At 42.5% G+C, this 25744-nt stretch overlaps 1 protein-coding gene across 1 annotated transcript in view; it reads left to right on the forward strand.

The window, feature by feature from the left end:
• The window catches only part of LOC140121507 (protein Mis18-alpha-like), a 29389-nt gene extending 4690 nt beyond the window's left edge, over positions 1-24699 (forward strand). The window contains exons 4-5 of the mRNA XM_072141188.1: positions 16629-16725; positions 24246-24699. Coding sequence (XP_071997289.1) covers positions 16629-16725; positions 24246-24332 — 184 coding nt within the window. The 3' untranslated portion in view covers positions 24333-24699. The remainder of the gene's footprint in view (positions 1-16628; positions 16726-24245) is intronic.
• Positions 24700-25744: the final 1045 nt, after the last annotated feature.

The following is a 25744-nucleotide window of genomic DNA, read 5'->3' on the forward strand; positions in this document are numbered from 1 at the left end:
AGACGTATAACACAAAAAAAGTGTAAATCATATCACAAACCACACATATATAAGATCAACGCATCCGTAACAAGCCATAGATTTAAAAAAAGATTATTATCGAACCCGCTTGATGAATACCCCAGGGAAAAATGTTGAAGACCCACCAAAAATTTTGATTTTTACCTATTTTATTCCACAAAAAAATGCAGCACAATAGGTAAGTAGACCAGTCAATTTTACAATAAAAAAAAATTCACTTATTAAATAATCAGTTAAAATATGTACACTGGTTAGTGCCGACCCAACCTGTGTCATACATCTATACAGTCACATAATGATAACCTTGCATGAATCTTCTTAAGCCAAAGAGTTTCAATAGAATACTGATAAACTACTATATCCAGAAAATATATGGAAACGAGATAGATGAAGGTAGGATAAGAAGCCAAAAAGTCTTAAAGGGCACGTGTGACAGAATAAGAACATGGAAATGAATCAAACATAGATTCTAGGTCCCATATACGGACCCTAATAAGCCCTAAAGATCAAATGCTATATTGCCCTATTGTCTCAACTCGGGGCCGCTGCTCCAAACAGCTGCCACCTAAAGAAGCAACAGCCCAATCCGCCAACCTACAGCTTAACAATATGACAAAAGAGTATGCATTACCGGACCTCAATCTACAAGCCTGGAAAAAAGCTGGAATCCACATAATTAGACAGATTAATGGAGAGAACGGCATTTTAACATTCCATGACATTCAAAAACAATTTTCCCTACCTAATAATGCACTGTTCTCATACCTTGTTCTCAGGCACTTCTTTAACAAATTAAGAGATCTGAACCCCAAATTTGACTCTCGATTAAATGCATTAGTGCACCACCCCACAAGGGGACTGCAACCCACATACTCACATTTAACCTCTCATTTAAAATTCCAGAACAGCTATACATACAGTCTTTGGGAAAGAGATCTTGGATACAAAATATCTGGAGACGAATGGGAGAAAACAATCACCACTCTACACAAAGCGCTCAAATGCACTACCCACATAGAAAATGCTGTAAAGGTCCACATGAGATGGTATTATACCCTAGATCGAATCCACCAAGCATACCCAAACTCGTCGCCAATGTGCTGGAGGGGATGTGGAGCTAAAGGCACCCTAATACACACCTTTTTGGAATGCACAATAATAACACCGTACTGGACTAAGGTATATGAAATGCTCCATAGAATGATAGGCCAGTCAATTAGAAAAAATCAAGCAACGGCCCTCCTAGGCTTAGGTCTTCAAACTTTATCTTGGAAACTGAAAATACTGAGTTGCAAAATATTAGCTATAGTCAGAATTTTAATAGCGAGATATTGGAAGACCCCCACCTGCCCCCCTATCGCTGAATTTGTTGCAAATGTAAACACTACAGGCGGTCCCCTACTTAAGAACACCTGACTTGCATATGACCCCTAGTTACAAACGGACCTCTGGATGTTGGTAATTTACTGTACTTTGGCCTCAGGCTACAATAAAGAGCTGTAACAGTTATCACAGGTGTCTACAATGAAGCTTTAGTCTTTATCCTGGTTCTAATGACAATCCAACATTTTAAAAATCCAATTGTCACAGAGACCAAAAAAAATTTGGCTGCGGGTTACAATGATAAAGTATACAGTTCCGACAAATTCAACTTAAGAACAAACCTACAGACCCTATCTTGTATGTAACCCGGGGACTGCCTGTACTTATGAATATGAAAAACACTCAGCATACGGATTACTTAATAAGCAACCGATCGAGGATATATGGGCATCTTGGCTTAGTTCTAGACCATGTAAAAAGAAAACACCATAAGGTGACATGACAATATAGCAAAATGCGATAATATGAGATATTCTTTCGGGAGACTCTTCAGGACATGAGTAGAAGTATTCAATGGAGTAGGGAAATTCCACATATAACACTAACCCTATGCCTATACACAAATTCTTACCTCATGCTTATGTTAATTGAGCCTATGTTCTTCTAATGTTGTTTATGCATTTATGTTCATTTTAATTAATATCCAAATATTATTATGCTCAGAATACCAGTACATGCAAGCCATAAACATCGTCAAGATATTTGCAGAATATTGTATTTTTATCATGGTACTATAATAGCAAGTTATTATATTTAAAACGGTAACTAATGTTTGCATGTAACAATGATGTATAATCTTGTTTCTTTGGAAAAACTCAATATAAAAAAATGATTTAAACAAACAGCTGCCACCCTGTCCCTGGAATAGAAATTCCCTATTATCCCCCATATATGGGATCAGGGTATGCCACACACATGAAGTATAAAAGTATATGTAAAAAAAGTCAAAAAATACATGAAGACCTATTCATGCAACCCTGACATGCCATGTTTCCCCTCAAAGAATTGTTTAAAGGGCTCATCAGGGGAGACAATTTTTTAAAATGCCAGAAAATTTATACTTTTAGTACAATGCCAACAAAGCTTAAAAATTCAAAGTATAGTGTGTAATACCATATTAAAAACCAAGGCCTTACCCCTGATCATGTATGATGTAGTACAACACAAAGAATAAGGAAAATATTGTTTTTTTTTTTTTTTTTTTTTTTTTTTTTTTAAATTGTTTTATTATTCCATATAATAATACAAGACATTGTTTGCAACAGAATCCATAAAACATTAAAACATTACATGTCATGTTGTTAATAACATCCTATACATAAACTCCATCTACAAGAAACAACCATCCTATTGCAAAACACAGAATGTCCAAATCTTAATACGGATATTCCCCCCCCAAACCCCCCTCCCTCCCCACCCTCTACCGATGCTGGAGACGCTGAATGGACACAATCTATACACAGTGGGTTACAGAGAACCCTCTATAACCTCCACTGATTCCAACTCTCTTTAAGTCTGTTGCCCTTCCTATATCGTTTCTCGAACGCACATTCGTATGCTTTTATGCGCTTAACTAAATTACTCCATTCATTCACATCTGGAGGCTTCTCATCAAGCCAATGTCTAACTAATACTAATCTTGCGAGAAAAATGGTCTTCAGGGCCAAATCACTTTTTAATCTGTCGTCTAAAGAAATCGGTATCAAGCCCAGGAGCCCAAAGGTGGCAACTCGCGGGAAAGAGCATTGGAGCTGGGCCTCTAATCTCATAAATATCTCCTCCCAATAAGGGTTGATCTTAGGACAATCCCATAGAACATGTAAAATATCTGCTTGTGAACAATTACACCTCCTACAATTCGCATTTTCCCTTAAACCAATTTTAAACATTAGATCTGGTGAAAAATAAATTCTATATAAAATGTATAATTGTGTGCATCTGTGATTTAGATTAATTGTTGCTCTTACCACATTCTTATAAATATCACGCCATTGTGCCCCAGTGATAAAACCGACCTGGTTTGCCCATTTCAATTGAGATACGTGACTAAACTTCTGGTCTATAGTATACCTAAGAAGCCTATAAATATTTGATAGATTAATTCGTGTTGCATCTAAATCTAATAGATCCATAAATTTACCCCCTATGTGTATCCTAAACCTCTCGTGCTGTGCCTCTTTCCTATAAGCGTGCTCGATTTGACGGTACCTAAAAAAATCCCTTTCCTCAAGCGTATCCCTCAGACACCAATCCTGAAAAGAGGGCAAGGTCCCATCTTCTTCCAACTGTTCCAAGGACGTAATTCCCTTTCTTTCCCAAAACCCAACATCATCCATCTTAGCTAGTTCCGAAAAGTTGAGATTACTCCACAGCGGAGTAAATTTAAAACCTCCAGTAATACCAAATAACCTCCTAAGATCTCTCCAGATATACAACAATAGCCGAGCCAGAGGGAATCTCTTAGCGTTCAAACGCTTCAGTTGGCCTGACTCTAATAGTGTCAGCATTGAATCAAATCTACGCTCCACCAGCGAAGTGAGCGCAAAAAATATATTAGACTGTCTATTTTCCAAAATAAACTGGGTCTGGGCTGCCAAAAAATAGTGATAGAAGGAGGGAAGTGACAGCCCGCCCCTTTCCTTATTAATCATTAGAGTTTCTTGCTTAATGCGAACCCTTTTCCTCCCCCACAGTAACTTGTTTATAATAGCACGAATAAACCCAAACCATTTCTTGCCTATCCAACATGGAGCATTAGATATTACATATAGAATTTGGGGAAGCAAAACGCTCTATAAGTATAACTCTCTCAGCACGATTTAATGGTAGCGTATTCCAAGTATTCACCTTATTTTTAATTTTTATTAATAAGGGCACTAGATTCAAAGTGATGTAGTCGTCAACCTTGGCCGTGATCTTTAGGCCAAGATATTCACATGAAGAGGAGATCTTAAAGGGGTATTCTCGTCTGGGCACTCACATTCAGTTTCACTAATCTTCCATATATAAACATTCCTTCAATTGGATGTTATTAAAAAAAATGTTCCTGTGTGAAGATAATTTCTCATAAATGTAGTCATTTTGTCCCTTAGAAACGAGATAGCTTCCTCAGATACGACCACGTCACACTCTGGCAGCAGTGGTCAGACATGCGCTATAGAGTCATGCCGGACCACCTGGCTTCAGTAATCATTACCAGAGGAGGGCTGTGGGACCTGCAGTAACTCCCGGACATTTTATATACAATAAACTTTTTGTTTATTTGTGCAATCTCTCCAGTAGAGGTGGCCGTATCCGAGGAAGCTATCTTGTTTCTAAGGGACAACATGGTTACATTTATGAGAAATTATCTTCACACAGGAACATTTTTTTTAATAACATCTAATTGAAGAAATGTTTATATATGGCAGATTTATCAAACTGAATGTGAATGCCCAGACGAGAATACCCCTTTAAGTCCAAAGAGCGAATAATTAGGATGAGGGTCCTCATCCAAAGGCACCATGATCGACTTATGGGTATTTATCTCAAAACCCGAAAACCTACCGTATTCCTGAATAACCTTTAGGGCCTTTGGGGCCGATATATCAGAATCTTTGAGGAAGAGAAGGACATCATCAGCATATAACATTACCTTATCCTCAACACCAGCTATTCCTCCCCCCTCTATTACACTGTCTGCCCTCAGTTTTATTGCCAGGGGCTCTATGAAGAACGCAAATAGGAGCGGGGACAGGGGGCAACCCTGCCTTGTACCTCTAGACAATGTAAAGAAAGGGGAGAAATCACTATTAACCCTGATGCAGACCCTCGGGGATTTATAAAAGAGTTTAACCCAGTTCAAAAACAGGTCGCCCAACCCAAATCTAGACAGTACCTCCCAGAGGAAGTCCCACTCCACCCTGTCAAAGGCCTTAGAGGCATCCAGAGACAGGATGGAGCGAGACCCCCCCCGGCCCATCTGGAGACCCGCAAAGAGCCTTCTTATATTAGTCTTACTCTGTCGCCCAGTCAGAAAGCCACATTGATCTTCATGTATCAGTAGTGGAGCATATTCTTTGAGTCTATTTGAAATTAACTTAGCCATCAGCTTGGCATCTGCATTGATAAGTGAAATCGGCCTATAGGATTCCGCCTCCAAAGGGTCTTTATTTTTTTTCCGAATCAAGACTATGCTGGCTTCATACCACGAGTCAGGCAGCCTGCCCTCCCTTTGCGAAGATTCCCAGGTCTCCACCAAAACGGGTAAAAGAATAGCACCAAATCTACTATAAATTTCTAAAGGAAGCCCATCCAAACCCGGAGCGGATTTACGTCTAGAGGAAGCAAGAGCCTCCTCAAGCTCTTCGATCGTTATCGGGCGCGATAGCGCCTCTACCCCTTCCCTCGAAATGGCGGGTATTTGAACCTTACCTAAAAAGGATCTTATATCGTCTATTGATACCTCCAAATCTGAGGTATATATGCCCTGAAAAAATTTTAAAAAGGTATCTCTAATCTCCTCAGCATTAGTAGTTGTATCCCCAAAGTTGTTTTTAATGGCTGTTATTCTATTATCCTCTTGTTGTTTTTTAACTTTCTGCAAGAGCCCCTTTGAAGGCACACCACTCTCACAATGTGCCCTTTGGTCCAAAAAAAATAATTTCTGTGTCGCCTTCTCTGCCATGAATCTATTATATTCCTCTTGTGCCCCAATAAAGCTATTGCGCCGCTCCCTCGAACCACTCTCCAAACAGGCCCTTTCTTTTTCTTTCAGCTCTTTATTTAAGAGCCTCTCCTTACTAGCCCATTGCTTACGCAAATAAATGATTTCTGAATTTAATATCCCTCTAAGAAAGGATTTCAGGGCATCCCACATTAGCCCAAGGTTAACCCCGGCTCTGTTTGACACAATAAATCTATGAAGCTCTTCCTTGATTTTATCCTCATCTGACAATAACACTAACCAATGCGCATTGAGCTTCCAAAACTTAACGGGCGCATTCCTTGATCCGAACAACTCGAGAACCATTGGAGAATGATCGGAGATAGAACGGTTATCATACCGCATCTTCCCTACCCAATCGATGGCCAAATCATTAGCCAACACTAGGTCAATCCGGGAAAAAGTGTTATGAGAACGGTTGTAGCATGAGAAAATCTGCTGTTCCCCCTTTAAACTTCTCCAGACATCTCTCCAGCCCACTTCCTGGCAGAACCTAGCAAAGGGGGTGTCTCCCTTCTCTATACTTCCCGGGTTTTTTTTTCCACCTGTGCGATCTTTCTCATCAGACATTACAGCATTAAAATCGCCCAGGATCAAAACCGGGCAGTCACCCACCCTTTCAATAAACCGCAGTAGCTTTATCAGGACCTCGTATCTAAAGGGGGGAGGTATATAGACTCCTGCAAGAACGCATTTATTGCCATCTAATATGCCTGACAGGAATACATATCTTCCATCTGGGTCACAACTTACATCTAAGGCTTGAAAGGCAACAGATCTGTGAATCAAGATAGAGACTCCTCTAGAGAATGATGAAAAAACAGAGTTGTATACCTGACTGGCCCACCTCCTTTCTACAAGAGCCAAAGATTCCCTATCAAGATGTGTCTCCAATAAGATAACAATCGCAGGAAGTTGTTTAACAATGTAATCAAAGATAATGCAGCGTTTCAGGCGATCTTTAAGCCCTCTTATATTCCATACTAAAAACCTAATACCCATTTATATCTGGACAAAAGACACGAAAAAAGACACAACGACATGCTCTAACCAAACAACATCCCCAGCATCGGCTCATCCCACCCCCCCAAATCCCACCCCCAAATCCCACCACCTGTTCTACCATAGTACAACTCTTCCTACTTCAGCCACTTTCCCGCCCCCCCTCCCCACCTACCCCCCATTGCTGACCCGAAATAGATATAATGGCCTAGATATTCATATTCAAAGACCTTTTCGATCCAACCAGTCTGAAACTTGTTCTGGAGTGCTGAAAAACTGGGACTGGCCTTGAAAGATAATTTTTAGTTTGGCCGGAAACATTAACGAATAAATAATACCCTTGTCTCTCAACCTTTTTTTTACCTCCAGAAAACTCTTCCTCCTCTGGAGAGTGTCCTTAGAAAAGTCCGGGTATATTGCTACTTTAGCCCCTTGTATTGTAAGATCTTTTAGATCACGTGCTCGTTTCAGTATCATATCCCGATCTCTCGAGAGTAATGTTTTGCATATAAGGGTACGGGGAGTATTCCCCGGAATATAGGGGCCTGTCGGAATTCTATGGGCCCGCTCAATATCAAAGTGCGGGGAGAGATGCTCCTTCCCTATTTCCTTCAAAAACCATTCTTTAATGTAGCTTACAGGGTTATCCCCCTCAGCTTTTTCTGGGACCCCTATTAATCTTAGATTCGCTCTTCTTGAGCGATCCTCCATATCCGCAATTTTCCCTTTCAGGGCCTTATTCTCTACCTCCAAACGTGAGGTGACTTTTTTGAGGGTGCAGACCTCCTTCTCAATATTAGTAATTTTTTCTTCTGCCGTTTTTTGCTTATCTCTTAGCCTGTTCAGCTCTTCTCTCATAATGGAGACATCTCCTCTCAAGGCCCCAACCTGGTCTGTCAGCCCCAGTATTGCTGAGTTACAGGTTTTTATGGAGTCTAAGATCTCTTTTAACATTTCATTTTCACCTCCCATGTTTGCCTCACCCCCGTCCCGATCCTCCCCCTCTACAGGGCCCGATCTCGAGCCCTGCGGTTTGGGATCTACAGTTTCATTTTCCAAGTTTTTCTGAATCAATAATCCTGTCCGTGTTTTAACTGGGGGGGATTTCCATAATTTATCCAACTTTGCGGAGTTCTCACCTTTAGCCCCTCCTTTCTCTTTCTCCTTGGGGGAGGATGTCCCCAAGGACTTCCTTGCAGCATTTTTAGGAGGCATCCCAGCTACAGTGAATATACCCTAAGTCACAATGTTACAAAGCTAGGAAAACATTCGTGTGCCCAAGTTGAGGAGCCTATAAATCGGACCAAATATGCTACCCAATTGACAGTGAGCAATATTAACTTATTACAGTAAACAAATCACTTAGACAATAGGAGGAAAGGTCGAGGATTAACACAAGAACCACAAACTGTTCTGTAAGCCGAAAGGGCTGATACTAAAACAGAGACATAAACAGAACCGGAACCAATCACCCTAAGGGAAGTAAGACAGTTTTATGTCCAGAGATAATATATCACAAATATTCCGTTGTAGCTCTCCTATAATCTTGAGGATATATTGTCCCCGTGGACACCGGGTTATAAAAATCCGAATTGCCCTAACAAAGTTCAAACGGTTACATAATAGATGCAGATAGTTGAAATCGAACGGTCAGATCACAAACAAGTAGCAGGCAGATGTCAATCGGATGTTAATATAGTTAGCAACAAAACAGAGTTAGTAGCGTATGCAAGCAAATGTCAGGCCGATGTTAGCACGATTAGCAATAAGTCAGAGTTAACGCCATATGCAGATGAATTAGTACATGGGTAAGGAAAATTAAGGCCAGGTACATCTCACCCATCTTGACGAACCGCTACGCGCAGCTGGCCAGTCAGGCCAGGTACAGGCACATCTCACCCATCCTCGACAATTGCATCAACACGGATTCGTCACCGACTTGCGGCCCAGGGACCAAACACGATGAACTGCTTACAACCTTTATCTCCGGTCGCGCCGTCATCCAGGAAAGCTCTCCAACCCCGCCGCCTCGGCAGCGATCTCAGAATGCACCCCTCCAGGTCAGCGCGTTTCCGGCACCAGGCATCATCGTATCGTCTAATCCCCCGATCGTCTTCATCACGTTGCCAGCTCACCTCAGGGCAATACAATTTTCAGCGCCCGTGCGCCACACTTGCGCCACAATTGCGCCACACATGCGCCTGAAACGGCCGGCCTCCTTCCACAGTGAGCGGGGGCTCCGCTGCAGCCGCTGAATAGGGTGCCCGGACCTGCGCCCGAATCCTCCGTTCTCCTCCTCGGACCAGGACCGGGACCCGCGGCTCGAGTCAGGTCAGCGTGGAGAGCGGGGGTAGGGAGGACGGCGGTGCAGCGCGACGTGCACGTGCTGCGTGCTACGTCATGCCGTTACGCCCCCCTATGAGGAAAATATTGTTTTAATTTCCAAAAGGTCATAAAACCTTCTGCAGGGGTTTTATCCACTGAAGCAATTGCCACTACAGGAGAATACACAAAATATGTCCAAATGTCAGAGATACCGCTATGTATCCTACATGGCCAAGATCCAAATAACATCTCCTCTATACATTCCAACCATGCATAATTTAAACACAGCAGCTATATAATCGGGGTGTCAGCCATGCTCAAATAGTACATTAATACAGATAATGCTTACCCTCATACAACAAATTGGCAATGGTTCACTCATATGCTAGGTTATGCATGTGGCCAGGTTGATAACGCCGCTTTGCCATGTATACGGTGGGGAGCCTATTAAGAGTGCTATCCTCTCCCTTCGGGTCCAGGTCGATGAGTCAGTGGACTGCAAGTCAGATGCCTGCTTCTAGTGACAAGCCACAAGAAAATGGTGGCACCTCTGAGCATGAACGAAGCGCACCACAACTATGCGTGGCTCAAGGGACGCCCAGAGCGCGCAGGCGGCTGTCATAAGTGCCTGTCTCTAGAGCTGAATCACCAGAGCCTGCCTGTCAGAGTAACACTGGGTCACGCTCATGGAGGCTGGGAACCAGGCATACCTCAGCTTGTATGCATAGGTGTAAAGTGTGGGGGAGGGAGTGAGGACAGAAGAGGGTCACATATAAGTATATGTGTTTAGAGGGCCCGCTTGATGTGCCAGGGAAGAGAAAGGACAGATTACTTTTCTACAGCTACAAAGAGCTTTTCAACATAAAAAAGGGGGATGTACTGTGATGATTGCAGGACTCAAATGACACAAGTAACAAATGAGCCCTGAACACAAATGGTTTAAGTATAGAGTTAAATAATAAATATACATATATATGCTGATGTATGAGAATCTTGAAGAGATTATGAATACTGTCATGTATCACAAAGACTGGACCGGTGATCTCTGATCGGTGGTGACATCGATCCAAATGAATTGGCGTCGCATAAAACAAGCAAAACTGATTTGCTCATTAAGGCCCAAGGGAGCCACAGTTTTATGTCTATATGGGGCGTCCTTTTGTAAAGTCTTAAAAGATCATTGGCACATTTTGAAAATGGATCTGGATTTATTTCTAACCGAAGTCCCTTATGTGACATATAATAGAATTCGGAACATTAGAGATCACATTGTGCAAAGCCACTAAACCTATTTCTCCTACATCATGGTTTAACAGGGAGATACATAGGTGTTATTGGTGTAGTGATTGTGTAGCATGTGGGGTTCTCACCAGTGCAAAAACTTTTACTAGCAATGTCACAGGTAAAACATACAAGATCCTCAGTTGCTTGACAAAAAGTAATCTAGAAATCATGTGGATGTGGCGAGGAATATGTAGGGAAAATTTACCGTGAATTTCGTTGCTGCATTGGAGATCATCTTGCAACATCAAACATGAACGTGACAAGCCATTATCACGACATATTCAAAATGATCACAACGGAGATTCTGGATGCCTACAATTCATTGGGATCGATGTCGTAAAGCAACCGATCAGGAAGGGATATTGGGATCCTATTTTGTTGCAAAACGGGGCCCAGTGGATCTATACACTTAAAACTCTGGCTCCATTGGGCTTCAATGAGCAACTCAGTTTTTCAAGTTTTATGTGACGCTATTTCATTAAGGGTCAATGTCGATATTGTCACCGATCATTGATCCAGTCTCTGATACATGATACTTGACGTGACAGTATTCATAATCTCCAAGATTCTCATACATCAGCATACGAGGACGGCTCAATAAGTACCCGTGTTACCATTTTAAAAAAATAATTAGGATTTTGTCGAACTCTCCAAAATAAGCCTCTGTCCCGAGACAGAGGCTTATTTTGGAGAGTTCGACAAAATCCTAATTATTTTTTTAAAATGGTAACACGGGTACTTATTGAGCCGTCCTCGTATGCTGATGTATGAGAATCTTGGAGATTATGAATACTGTCACGATGACTTCTTCCTTTGAGCTAATTTTTTTTTCCTTGCGAGCCATTTCTTCATGTTGGGGAAGATAAAGTCACAGTGAGCCAGATCGGGTGAATACGGGGGGTGCGGCAGCAATTCATAACCCAATTCATGCAGTTTGGATGAATGTGCTGGTGCGTTATCAATTTTTTTTCTCAAAGCGGTCCAATAACTCACTGTAGCATTGTCTAGTGATCGTTCTTCCTTTTTCTAAAAAATCCATGAGGGTGACGCAGTTCCCATCCCAAAAAAACGTCCGTATGACCTTTCTGGCCGATGGGACAGTCTTCGCCTTCTTTGGAACAGATTCACCGGGAGAAATCCATTGCTTTGATTGTTGCTTAGTTTCTGCTGTGTAATGATGAATCCAGGTTTCATCAACCTTGACAACTCGATGCAAAAACTCCTCCGGATCTCTCTTAAATTGCTCCAAACACTGCTTCGAGGTTAACAGCCGCATTTGCTTGGCCCATCGGGCCAACAATTTTTTTTCGTCTCCAACTTATCATGTAAAATATTAATTGCTGTTCCAGTTGACACCCCTACAGATTTTGCTTCTTCGTGCACTTTCGTTCATCGATCAGTGAGTATCATGTCGTGGACTTTTTGAATAATTTCCTCGGTAACCACATCTGTCAGGGGTCCTGTTCACTCCTCATCAAAAACGGATGTTCGCCCACGTTTAAATTAGTTGAACCAATATCTAACTGTGGTCATAGATGGCGAAGTGTCCCCATAAACAGCATCCAACTTTGCTTTTATTTCCTCGCGTGTCTTACTCAAATGGCTGCCAAATCCAAACTAACCAATCAATAGGTCTGCAATTTGTTTTACCATCGTTTGATAGATGGCAGCACACGATGATAACACCAACTTCCCTCGGGAACGCCCTCTGTCCTCAAACACGGGAACTTATTGAAACCCCCTCGTAGATAACTATATTTACTATTTAACTCTATAATTTAATTATTTGTATTCAGGGCTCATTTGTTACTTGTGTCATTTGAGTCCTCCAGTCATTACAGTACATCCTCCTCCTTTTTTTATATACCGAGATAGAGAGAGATATATATATATATATATAATTTATTTTATTTTTTACATTTCTACAATGAGCTTTTAATCTGTCCATATCCCTTGTGTTGTACTACATCATGCATGATCTGGGGTAAGGCCTTGTATTTTAATATGGTATTGCACACTATACCTTTTAGTACAATGCCAACAAAGCTTAAACATTCAAAGTACCGTATATATTTTCTTTAGCATGTTAAAAAAAATTGTCTCCCGAGGATCCCCTTAAATAATTCTTTGGGGACAAACATGGCATGTTGGGATTGCATGAATAGATCTTCTGGAATTATTTGACCTTCTTTCTACATATACATTTATACTTCATGTGTGTTGTATACCCTGATATAATAGGGGATAATAGGGAATTACTATCCCAGAGATAGGTTCCGGTCAGGGTGGCAGTTGAGGCAATATAGCATTTGGTATTTAGGGTTTATTATGGTCAGTATATGGGACCTAGAATCTATGTTTGATTCATTTCCATGTTTTTATTCTGTCACACTTGCCCTTTAAGGCCCCTTCCACACTAGCGTTGCATTTCACGTCAGGGTGCAATGCTTGAAAAACTGACGTTTTTGGCTGAGTTTTTGTTCCATTTTTCCTTGGAGTCATTAGCGTTTTTGCGTGTTGTTCGCAGGTTTTTTTTTTTTTTTTGGTGCGTTTTTCACGTGCGTTTTTTAAGTCAATGGGACTTTTTCAAAGGGACCATGGTTCGGGAATAAAATGTTTTATTTAATTGAAAAAGAATGTCTTCTGATAAGTTAGCCGATGTATACAAACATCTACAATCTTTTCTTCACTGTTCCGCGCGTATATTATCTCCCGACAAGTTAGCAGATGTGAAGAACAGTGAAGAATAGAATAAAAACAGTGAACACAGTGAACACAGGATCATTTAAGTGAAAAACACAGTAAAGAACACAGTGAAGAATAGATTACAGATGTTCGGCACATCTGCTTACTTGTTGGGAGACACGCATGGAACGGTGCGAACAAAATAGCATGTGAAGAACAATATATATGTGTGAAGAAGACATTGCAGATGTATGGAAACATCTACAATGTGTTCTTCACACACATATATATTGTTCTTCACATGCTATTTTGTTCGCACCGTTCCGCGCGTATCTCCCGACAAGTAAGCAGATGTGCCGAACATCTGTAATCTATTCTTCACTGTGTTCTTTACTGCGTTTTTCACTTAAATGATCCTGTGTTCACTGTTTTTATTCTATTCTTCACTGTTCTTCACTGTGTTTTTTTAATTAAATGCTCGATCTCGAGCAGGGGAATTATTCATGTCACCTAGCAAGCCATCCATTTAAAACGCATTGCATTCGCATTGCACTTGCAATGCTTGCGAGTACAATGCATTTTTGAATGGGGACTTGAATGGGGCAGGAAAAACGCGTGTGAAATGCAAAAGTAGAGCATGCTGCGATTTTGACGGGCGTCATAAACGCAAGCACGCGCGTGAAAAACAACGCAAATGAGGAAAGGCCCATTGGAAACAATGGGACAGAGTGCAATGCAAGTTCTGCGCGTCAAAAACGCTAGTGTGGAAGGGGCCTAAGACTTTTTGGCTTCTTATCCTACCTTCATCTATCTCTTGTTTCCATATATTTTCTGGATATAGTAGTTTATCAGTATTCTATCGAAACTCTTTGGCTTAAGAAGATTTGTGGAAGGTTATCATTATGTGACTGTATAGATGTATGACCCAGGTTGGCTCGGCACTAACCCGTGTTAATTAGGCGGTCCCCTACTTAAGAACACCTGACTTACATACGACCCCTATTTACAAACGGACCTCTGAATTTTGGTAATTTGCTGTACTTTAGTCCCAGGCTACAATAAAAAGCTATAACAGTTATCATAGATGTCTGCAATGAAGCTTTAGTGTTAAACCAACATGGGGAGAGAAAAAGAACTGGACCGCACATCCACACATCACACAATGATCTACTGCCACTAGGCTACATTATATAACAAACTTGAGGTTTTTAGTTACATTTTTTGCACAAATTGTATAAGCCCACCAACCACTTCACGGTGACCTCTTTATGGTGGGTCCCTACGCTATTATGTGCGGCATCACATGGCGTCCACCACCGCTGCAGCACAGCGCCGGCAGGGACCAAGACCCGGTTGCCCTCCAGCACCCGTACTGGCAGGCATAGCCCCCATGGCTCCCACAAGCGCCGCACCACAGAAGAGGCGGACGCCATGCAATACCGCACCATGTGAACAGGAAAAAAGGCTCACCATGTGTGAACAGGTGTTGAATACTCACTGTTCCATGTGGTCTCAGACACTAGCTGAGGGGAAGCAGGCGCCCCCTATATGCAGTCTCCTGCTAATTTAAAAACACCTGGGTCGAATGGGGCTGAGTGCTGGTACCAGGAAAAACAAAATAAATGAAGGGATAGAATGTACTAAACCAACATGGGGAGAGAAAAAGAACTGGACCGCACATCCACACAATGATCTACTGCCGCTAGGCTACATTATATAACGAACTCGAGGTTCTTAGTTACATTTTGACCAACGTCGCAGCACAGCGCCGGCAGGGACCAAGACCACATATGTGGACCAAGACCACATATTTGGCAAATTTAGTAAAGCGTAAGAAAAATTGTGTGGTATCCCTGTAATTGTATTGACCCATAGAATAAAGATAACATGATTATTAGGCTATATGGTGAACACCATAAAAAGTCCAGTACTGAATTGATGCTTTTCTACTCCTGACCTCAAAGGGGCCAATGAGGAAACTAAAATCCTGGCAGCTGCAGGACGCTCCTTCCCTCCTCCTGCGCCTTGCTGTGCCCCCATAAAACAAGTAACAGCCACATGGTGGGGGTCTCTATACTTGGAAGAAATTGCATGACACATTATAAGAAGGGTTTTATCTTTTTTGAAATATGTAAATTTTAGGGCTAAGTGAACGTATAACCGACAAAATTTTGACCTTTCTAAATTTCACCTCCATTTTTTTATTTAATTACTATGAAGATCTCAAAGGGTTAACAGTCTTTCTTTCTAAAAGCTGTTTTTGATAGTTTGAGTGGTGCAGATTTGAAAAAGGGTTGATATATAGGGGGGGTAATGTTCTGTATTTAAAATTTCATTTAAAAACCAAATTTTACTATTTTCAAATTTTTTTTTTAATAGATATAATAAATTAACTTAACACTTTATATTATAATCAAAACTTCTCAGCCAAAATTTAGCACTAAAATGAAGTACAACATGGGAGGAAATAACAATCTCATAATCGTTTTGATAAGTAATAGTGTTCTAAAGTTCTAACCATGTACACATGTCAGAATACAAAAAAGGGGGCTGAGCATTAAACTACAATATGGCTGCGTCCTGAAGGAGTTAAAAAGTAAATTTAAAGGGAAAAAAAACAAAAAACTTGATAAACGTAAACAAAATCATAAACATATTTAGCTTTTTTTTCCGGCGTTCAACCCTGTAACAGAAAATACCGGCCTAATGTAAGAATCGCCACTTTTTTGCCATTTTGCAACACATAATGCAGTCCCTTAACCCCTTCCCGTACCAGAACGTACTGTTACCGCGGCAGGGCTGTTGTGTTGACTGCGGCACTTAACTTGCCCACTGATGGGCGCCCTCCTGACACCCCCCTCCCCCATTAATGAAATGTTCACAGCGAGGGCCTGATTAAAAAAAAACAAAAGAACAACAAAGAATACAGTCCCCTTCGCCACTCCTCTTCACCCCGCAATGACATCATATTTTGCGGATGCGTGCGGCAGAGAGCGTAGACGTGCCTTTGCCCGCACTGACGGGAATCTGAGATATGAAGTCCGTTCGGCCGCGGAGGTGAATATCTTTTCCCTTTTTTTTTTTTTTTTTTTTTTTACTGTGACACATGTTGTATTTGGTATAATACTATTTTTAAGCTATGCTATACCGTTTATTTATCCCAGTTCTGTTATTTTTATGCTTGCTGAATAAGTTTACATACAAAAATAAATCTTCATTATAGATACAAATTTGGAGAGAAACTTCAGCAGATAATCCCTGCATCTGAAGCCCCAATTACCCTCAAGCAATGTCATTTTTATGAAGAAGAATTTCAAAAGGTAATTTTAAGTGGTCATGTGTCACTACCATCTCAGGCAACAAATGTCACCTTAATGCATTTATTCAGACCCTCCACAGGATCTTGCTGTATTTTGTGGAGTGCTGTCGTCCAGTGACTGCCATTAAACTCACAGGCATCAGACGACACATGTCTGTAATATTAGAGTGCTCATATGCCCTCCATGAGGAATATTAACTCTCCACTTATGTTCTATAAGGATATGATTTTGTGTTCTAAATGATTGCTGGGAAGTAACCTTCTTTTAGGGCAGTGATGGCAAACCTTTAAGAGACCAAGTGCCCAAACTACAAACCAAAGTCTATGTAATTATTGCCAACATGGCTATTTAGCCTAAAATCACACCATACCACTCTATAAGGGACATATAATACTGCCACATGATTACCATTACCAGTACAACAAGATAAACACCACCATACTGATAATAAACAGACCACTAAAAAAAGTCCAACATTGCCAATTATATAACAAAGCAGGAGAAAATACAGTGGGTGACCCTAGTGAGGGTTGGGGGCACTGAATAGCAAAGTTAAATGGAACCAGGCAGGTGAATTTACCATCAAATCACCATATGACACATGTCTGTGGCCACACACATATATATACACACCTCCGACGTATAGAATGTAATTGGGCCGTGGCTACCAATAGAGCGCACTGTTTGAGATCAGAGTTCCGGGATGGTCAGGAGTTGCCATGTTGCGGGCTGGGCTCATACCGGCTGGTATAGTGTGCACGGTGATGTATTCCCGCACGGGCGTGCAGCCGTCAAGAGGAAACCACCCGCGACTAATAATAAACCTTTTGGCAGAGTTTCTGTGGCTGTTAATGACTGCTGCCAGGAGGGGGTTAATATCACCAGGGGGGGGACTGCAGCATAAAACTCCCCTGCAGTCAGTTGGCCTTTGCTACAGCAGTCATCCACACATTTTTTCCAGAAGGGTAATATTACTCCTCTCACCATTTTTAAAGTGTATTTTTAGGCGAAGAGGAGAATGAAATTTTAAGTAAATAACTCTTAGGCGTGTATTTATGCATGAAAATGATTGCAGCCAGTGTTTTGTGTGCTTAAATAGCCAATTGAGACAATTCTATTAATTTGACATCATGCATTAAACAATGGAGAATAAGCTCTTTTTTTCTTTTGTCTCCATAAAAAATTTTAACCTACAGACCAGACTATGGCTGACGCCCCAGACCCCCCCCCCCTCCTTTTTCCAGACCACTGCTGACACCCAAGCCTCCTTTGTCCAGACCAATGGCTGACGCCCCAGACCCCCCCCCCTCCTTTTTCCAGACCACTGCTGACACCCAAGCCTCCTTTGTCCAGACCACTTCTGACACCCAGTCCCCTTTGTCCAGACCCCCACCCCCCCCCCCCTGTCCATGGCTGACCCCCAAACCAACCTTTTCCACACCTTGGCTGACAACCCAGCCCACCCCTCTGGACCATGGCTTACGCCCAAGACCTGCCCTTTTCCAGACCACCGCCCGCCCTTTTCCAGACCACGGCTGACACCCCAGACCACCGCCCGCCCTTTTCCAGACCACGGCTGATGACCAAGCTCGCCCCCCTCCCCGTCCAGACCGTACATGACGCCCAGCACCCCCCTTCGACCACGCATGGGTGGTGATGCTGGTCACGCAGACCTGATTAGTGGTCAGAGTTGTCCACAGAGATTAGCAGTCATGATGTCCATGTTCTGGTTCTACCCCAAGTTCCAAACCCAAACAGCCAATGCAGCAAATTGAAGCTCCTTGCTGTGACTATGTATGGCCAGGGGGTTTCCATATCCACCAAAAATCAATATGGTCTCTGAAACTGACTGAAAGTAGGAGGCCACTATCACCTTACATGTACATTGTGTACATGATATATGCACCTCCCTGTATAACCCTGTCTGGGCAGCAGGCTGCCGCAGATGTTACACTCATGTGATTACTCGCTATGGAGTCAGACTCCAGGTCCCTGGTTGATCTGTAGTCAAGGTTTTCATCTGGTACAACCCCATTTCATATCTGCCACAACCATCACTCACAGACATCGGCATGTATAGTGGGCATGGCTTTCGGTAGCTGCGCCCACTTTGACCCGAAGCCGTATCGGGGAGGGGCTGCAGGGGCTTTGGGCTCACACACAGACAGGTCAACTGTGCCTCCACAATAACTCCACAGCTCCTCCATTTCCTCTCAGCAGCAGCTGTGCGTGTGCCGAGCTGTCAGGACAGCAGGACATAGCAGAACTACTGCTGCTCCTTAGTCTCTCCAGTCACAGGGAAAAGTCAGTGCATGTTTAGACGCATGGGCTACTTATCAAAGAGTAATACTGCATGTGGAAGCGCCTATGACGCTTGTGGAGGGATAATCTCTGCATCCAGATCTCCACGTGGTACAGTGTGGATCTCCTTTATGAGCACAGATGTTGAGAACCGCAGGAAAGACCCCTTTGAAACCTTGCAGCAGACCTCTAAACCAGTATGGGTGGCCTAAACTGGTGAGTCTGGTCTGTGGGCTAATAGGTTCCCCTTTATGTATTTTAGGGGGAGGATGAAAGACCACCTGTAAACACCTGCCATAGGGAATTTAGAGTGTAAAGGGCTAGACTTCCCCTTTAATTTATCCAAATCTAACCTGTGAGGCCTGTTTGGGAGGATTAAAACCTAGGAGTCAGCAGACTTGATAGATTCTAATGTTGCAGGGTGTTCCTCTACAGCCCAGGTTAATAGTGACTTGGAGGAGGTAGGTCATCTGAGTGGTAGCCATCCCTCCGCCGTATCTGCCATGTCAGTAGAAGATGGTTCAGGAAAACCAAATTTTCTGGCAGAAGAAACATATCATCTGGTTCGGTTAGTTCGGGCCACACTAGACGTTGAGGTTAAAGAACCAAAATGGGTCCAGGATGTAATGTTTGAGGGGCTGAAAGTTAAACAAAAGAAACTGTTTTCCATACATGACTATCCCAGCTTAAAAATGAATAGAGGAGACCTGATTTACGGATGTTTATTCCTAGGGTTATTAAATGGAAGTACCTGTTCGCAGAGGAAGATGACGACTCCCGGCAGGTGGTGCCCAAAATAGTTGTTTCTATTTCAAACATTTCTAAGAAGGCCTCTCTCTCAATTTCGAGGACATGGGGTTCCTTAAGGACCCCATGGACAAGAAGGTGGAGTGGTTACTTGGGAAAACGAGGCAGTCTCATTTAACCCCTTCGTGTCTATGCCATTTTAGACCTTTAGGACCAGGCCTGATTTTTAAAATTTGCCCTGTGTCATTATAGGAGGTTATAACTTTTTGACACTTTAACATATCCAGGGGATTTTGAGACTGTTTTACCGTCACACATTGTACTTCAAAGTAATATTAAAATTTTGATGATCTCTTTTGTGTTAAGTTATGAAAAAAACTTACATTTGGCAAAAATTTCTAAAAATTCTTCATTTTCATAGTTCAAAATGTTCTGCTTTTCAGGCAGATAGTCATAGCACCCAAGTAACTTTATAACTAACATTTCCCAAATGTCTGCTTTATATCGGCACAGGGTTTTATGCATCTTCTCTCTTTTCTAGGTTGTTAGGAGGTTCAGAATTTTGGGAGCAATTTTTCTCATTTTTATGAAAAACGCCAAAACCCTTATTTAGAGGCTCCTCCTCAGCTGTAACTGACTTTGAGAGGCCTAAATAACAGTAAAACCCCATAAATCACGCCATTTTAGAAACTACACCCCTCAATGTGTAAAAAAAAATCAACTTTAAGAAGTATGTTAACCCTTTAGATGCTTCACAGTGGTTAAAACAAAATGGAGGTCTAATTTACAAGCTGTCATTTTTTTTAGACAATATATTAATTTTGGCCAAAAATTAAACCGTCACAAAGTATTAAATGACAAAAAACTCCACAAAGTTTGATACCCAATGTCTCCCGAGTATAAGGATGCCCCATATGTGGTGGTGGAAGAGCCCGACGAGAGGTTCAGGAAGGCGCTTGGTGCAAACAGCAGACGTAGAGATCCAATGGATAAAGGAATCTCTTTTATTATTGTTAAAAATATTTATCTCATAAAATGAGCATATGCATAACGTATTAAAAATACAGTGCGACGCGTTTCAGCTCTGGACTAGAGCTTTCATCAGGCACCCAGGCTTCCACTCCATATGTGGTGGTGACTGCTGTACGGGCGCACAGCCGGGCATAGAACGGAAGGAGGCGCCATTCAGAGCAGATCTGCAATGTCACATCTTACAGGCTATAAAATGTTTATTTTTTTGTAATTTGGACATATGGGGGATTATTTTTTGTGGATGAGATCCACTTTTCAGGTACATCATTTACGGGGGGGCTCAATAGCCAATAATCATATTTTATTAACTCTTTCTTGGTGATGGTTAAAAAAATCATTAATTCTTGTTTATGGTTTTTAGCATTTTTTTCCTCGGACGTTCACCGTACCATAAAAATAATGTGTTATCTTTATTCTACGGATCATCACGATTACGGCGATACCCCATTTATATTGCTTTTTTATGGTTAACTTGTTTTGCAGAATATAGAACTAATTTTGTGAGACATTTACTTGTTTTTTTATCGCCATGTAACAATGGGCAGAACATTTATATTTTTTTTGTTTACAGAGCTGGTTTATAGCTTATTGTTTGCGGGACAAGCTGTATGTTTTCTTGGTATCATGTTGGGGTACATTTTACTTTTTGATCACTTTTTATGCACTTTTTATGCGGTCAGATGTGAAAATGTAATAATTTTTGTGAGGTTTTTTGGTTTTTTTTTTACGGCGTTCACCGTACGGGTTCAGTGACCATTTTATTTTATTTTATTTGACGGGTTGTTACGGACATTGTGATACCCAATATGTTGTGGTTTTTTTGGTGATTTTCACTTTTTTTATGTTTTATATGATTACTGCATGGGACGGGACTTAAGGGGACTTTTATTCTTTTTAAATAATTTTTTTTTTAGTTGCACCTTTTTTTTAAACTTTTTTTTTACTCTTTTATTTTGTCCCAGGGTGGGACATGAACAAGTGATCATTTGATCACTTGTTCATTGTAATATGCTGCAATACTAATGTATTGCAGCATATGACATAGTCAGCCTATGCATTCTGCATAGGCTGACAGCTGCACTGTTAGATCGTGCACAGTGCACGATCCTAGCAGGCAGCTGCCATAAGCAGCCCAGGGGACCTGATCGTGCCTCTGGGTTGCCATGGCAACGATCGTCACCTCCGTGCCCTGCACGGAGGATGCCGATCGTCGCGCCAATACACCATAGACGCCTCGGTCACTATGACCGCGGCGTCTATAGGGTTAAACAGTCGGGGTCGCGATCCTGGCTGTTACTGCGGGATCCCAGCTACTGAGCCCGGGCGATCGCCATGACGTGATTCTACGTCAAGGTGCGGGAACTACCGAGTCTTAACAATGATAGCCATGAAACCGTCATCAATAGTCGCAAAAAAATGACACCACCCACAGCTCCATAAACCAAAGTATGAAAAAGTTATTGGCGCCAGAAGAAAACATTTGTTGTGCAGGAGTACGGTAAAACTTTTTTTTTTTTCATAAAAATGGCAAATTGCACCCACAGTTCTAAGCAGGGGCGGACTGGCCATATGACCCACCGGGATTCAATGGGGGCTGGGCGGGCTGGATAGTACAATGGGGGCTGGGCGGGCTGGCTGGATAGTACAATGGGGGCTGGGCGGGCTGGCTGGATAGTACAATGGGGGCTGGGCGGGCTGGCTGGATAGTACAATGGGGGCTGGGCGGGCTGGCTGGATAGTACAATGGGGGCTGGGCGGGCTGGCTGGATAGTACAATGGGGGCTGGGCGGGCTGGCTGGATAGTACAATGGGGGCTGGGCGGGCTGGCTGGATAGTACAATGGGGGCTGGGCGGGCTGGCTGGATAGTACAATGGGGGCTGGGCGGGCTGGCTGGATAGTACAATGGGGGCTGGGCGGGCTGGCTGGATAGTACAATGGGGGCTGGGCGGGCTGGCTGGATAGTACAATGGGGGCTGGGCGGGCTGGCTGGATAGTACAATGGGGGCTGGGCGGGCTGGATAGTACAATGGGGGCTGGGCGGGCTGGATAGTACAATGGGGGCTGGGCGGGCTGGATAGTACAATGGGGGCTGGGCGGGCGGGCGGGCTGGATAGTACAATGGGGGCTGGGCGGGCTGGATAGTACAATGGGGGCTGGGCGGGCGGGCTGGATAGTACAATGGGGGCTGGGCGGGCGGGCGGGCTGGATAGTACAATGGGGGCTGGGCGGGCTGGATAGTACAATGGGGGCTGGGCGGGCGGGCTGGCTGTATAGTACAATGGGGGCTGGCTGTCAATATATAGTAGTTTTTTGTGTGTATATAAGGCAGTATTAAGTTGTGTTCCTTTTAAAAAGAAGCTTTATTCCTAAATAAGGGAGGCAGTATTAGTCTCTTTTGCTGCTCTGTACATGTTGATTTAGCACATCTATAAACAGTTATTGTGGAGTTTAGTAACTCCACCCACATCACATGGTCACGCCTACTTGACCCCGCCCACAGAATGGGGCCTCTTTCATATTCCTTTAACAGGGCCACTTTAAATTCCCAGTCCGCCCCTGGTTCTAAGGCCCATAATATCCTAACCGACATCCTAAGGGGATACATAAAAGCCATGCCAAAATAAAGCAAAATCAAATAACAAAATTTCTACATTTTAACTTTCATAATTAAACACAAATGATTTCATCCAAGTGTTTCAACTCATTTGAAGTACAATGTGTGACAAAAAACCATCTTAAAATCACTAGGATATGTTGAAGCATTCGAAGATTATAACCGCTTCTAGTGACACAGGGCAGATTTAAATATTGGGGCTTGGTCTGAAAGCACTAAAGTGGCTTGGGCTTTAAAGGGTTATTCCCACGAAGAGAAAATTATGAAATTTACTCTGAATTAGAGAATGTGTTATTTTGTTACCCTCTGTTAACAAGAATACCAACATTTCACATTTATAATTTCAACCTGTGTCTATCAGTCCGGGTGTATACAATTTTGGTTGCCCCTGGATCCAACTGTAACTACCGGTTTCTGACTCTGGGTCGGGCAGAGCAGATTCTTCTCTTGAATAGTTTCTCTTGTCTGCTCCTTGCAGTGTGTCTGCGTCACACCTCCCCCCTGCATTCACATGAGCACATCTTGCTGGCAAACTACATTGTGAGGAGTCTAAATGCACAGTCCTATTCTATTATATACAATAATGGTGATACCTCATTTATATTGTCAGTTAATTTGTTTGTTTTTTAAATTTTGTTGCTCAATTTTGCTGAATAAAAACTAAATTGGAGAAAATCTCATTTGATTTTCAGTTGACACAGTTGTTTAAGGGCTTCATTTGTTTCAGTGCTATCAATGAGCAATGATTATTATCCTTGCACCATTTCCCCTTTCTCTGTTTTGTCTGCTTAGTGAATACATTTGTTTTCTTTTGTCTTAATATAGCAAAATTTACTCTTGGGCATGTTGCTAAAAAGACTTTCAAGGCTGGAAGATGAAGTTTTTACCACTTCTGTGCAAGATTCGTCATAATGGAAGAGGACTTGGACTTCAGCGCTTGCATCGGCATCTACCATAGTTTGGGGTGGCAAATTGTTAACCAGCCCATCGAGGATTGTACAGATCAAGTATAGTGGACAAAGTCTAGTATCTTTTGGAAGTTCATCATAGTGTCATAGTTTATATAGTTGAAAACAGACACATGTCCATCAAGTTCAACTAGGGAAGGGAAGTGAAGTTGTATTCTTTATAAGAATGAAATGTCTCAATATTATAGGTTTGTACTATGTTCAGATACTGTGTCTAATATTCATATCTTGGTGAATGTTCCTGATTGTTTTGTTCTATCATAAAATGGATAATAAAAAAAAAAGTTAAGTATTTGCATTTTCTAGAATGAGTTGGAAGTTCAGCTACTTTTTCCCCTCTTGTTCCATAACGACCAACTTTTGGGCTAGAGAAAGAGGGACAAAAAGCAGATCCCCTTTTTTTTAACCCACGCCCATTGCCTAACCCATTTCCGCACCCCAGACATATTATAATGTCGTCCTTTATGGCCCCCACGTAGAATAATGCCCATTCCTGTGGCCAATCCCTAATACAATTCTGCAACATACAATAGCACCTTTTTCTATTTTATTGTGGCCCCATATCCTCCATCCTTCCTATTGTGGCCTCCCTCCTCACTCATATTGTGGCCTCCTGTCCTCCATACTCTTCATATTGTGGTCTCCCTCCTCCTTTATAATGTGGCCTCCTGTCATCCTCCACTCCTCCTTTCATATTGTGGCCTCCTGTCATCCTCCTCTCCTCCTTTCATATTGTGGCCTCCTGTCATCCTCCACTCCTCCTTTCATATTGTGGCCTCCTGTCCTCCATCACCCCTCCCCCCCCCCCCTCTTCCTGGTTAATTAAAAAAACCCTTACCTTTCCATTGTTCCCCCGCAGTCCTGCTTTCTCCTCTCACTGGGGCTCTGAGATGACAAGGGGGCAGCATGTATGTGCCTGCTCTCTGCTTGTCCCACCCCCTTTTCCTCACCCTCGCAGACCCCACTTACTCTCCTCTCCCTGGGGCTCAGTTGGGTGGGAGAAGCAGAAGGGAGGCGAACACATGCTGCCCCTTCATCATCTTTGAGACCTGAGGAGAGGAGTCAGCAGGACTGCGGGTGTAAGTAAAGTTTTTTTTTATTATTATATAAAATATATATATATATATATATATTACTAGAGAGGAGCAGCAGCAGCTGGTCTCACTCTGCTCTTCTCCCTTAATGTGCCGGGGGCATGACAGCACGGAACATTCTCTCTGACGCCCTTGACTGTGGGACAGTGTCCAATACCCGGGACTGTCATGCTGAATCCTGGACGGTTGAGATTCATGCAGTTTGGCGGCAACAACTCCGGATGAATGTGCTGGTGCGTTATTGCGGTGAATCGGCACCTTC

The sequence above is a fragment of the Engystomops pustulosus genome, chromosome 3, assembly GCF_040894005.1.
Source record: "Engystomops pustulosus chromosome 3, aEngPut4.maternal, whole genome shotgun sequence".
NCBI lineage: Eukaryota > Metazoa > Chordata > Amphibia > Anura > Leptodactylidae > Engystomops > Engystomops pustulosus.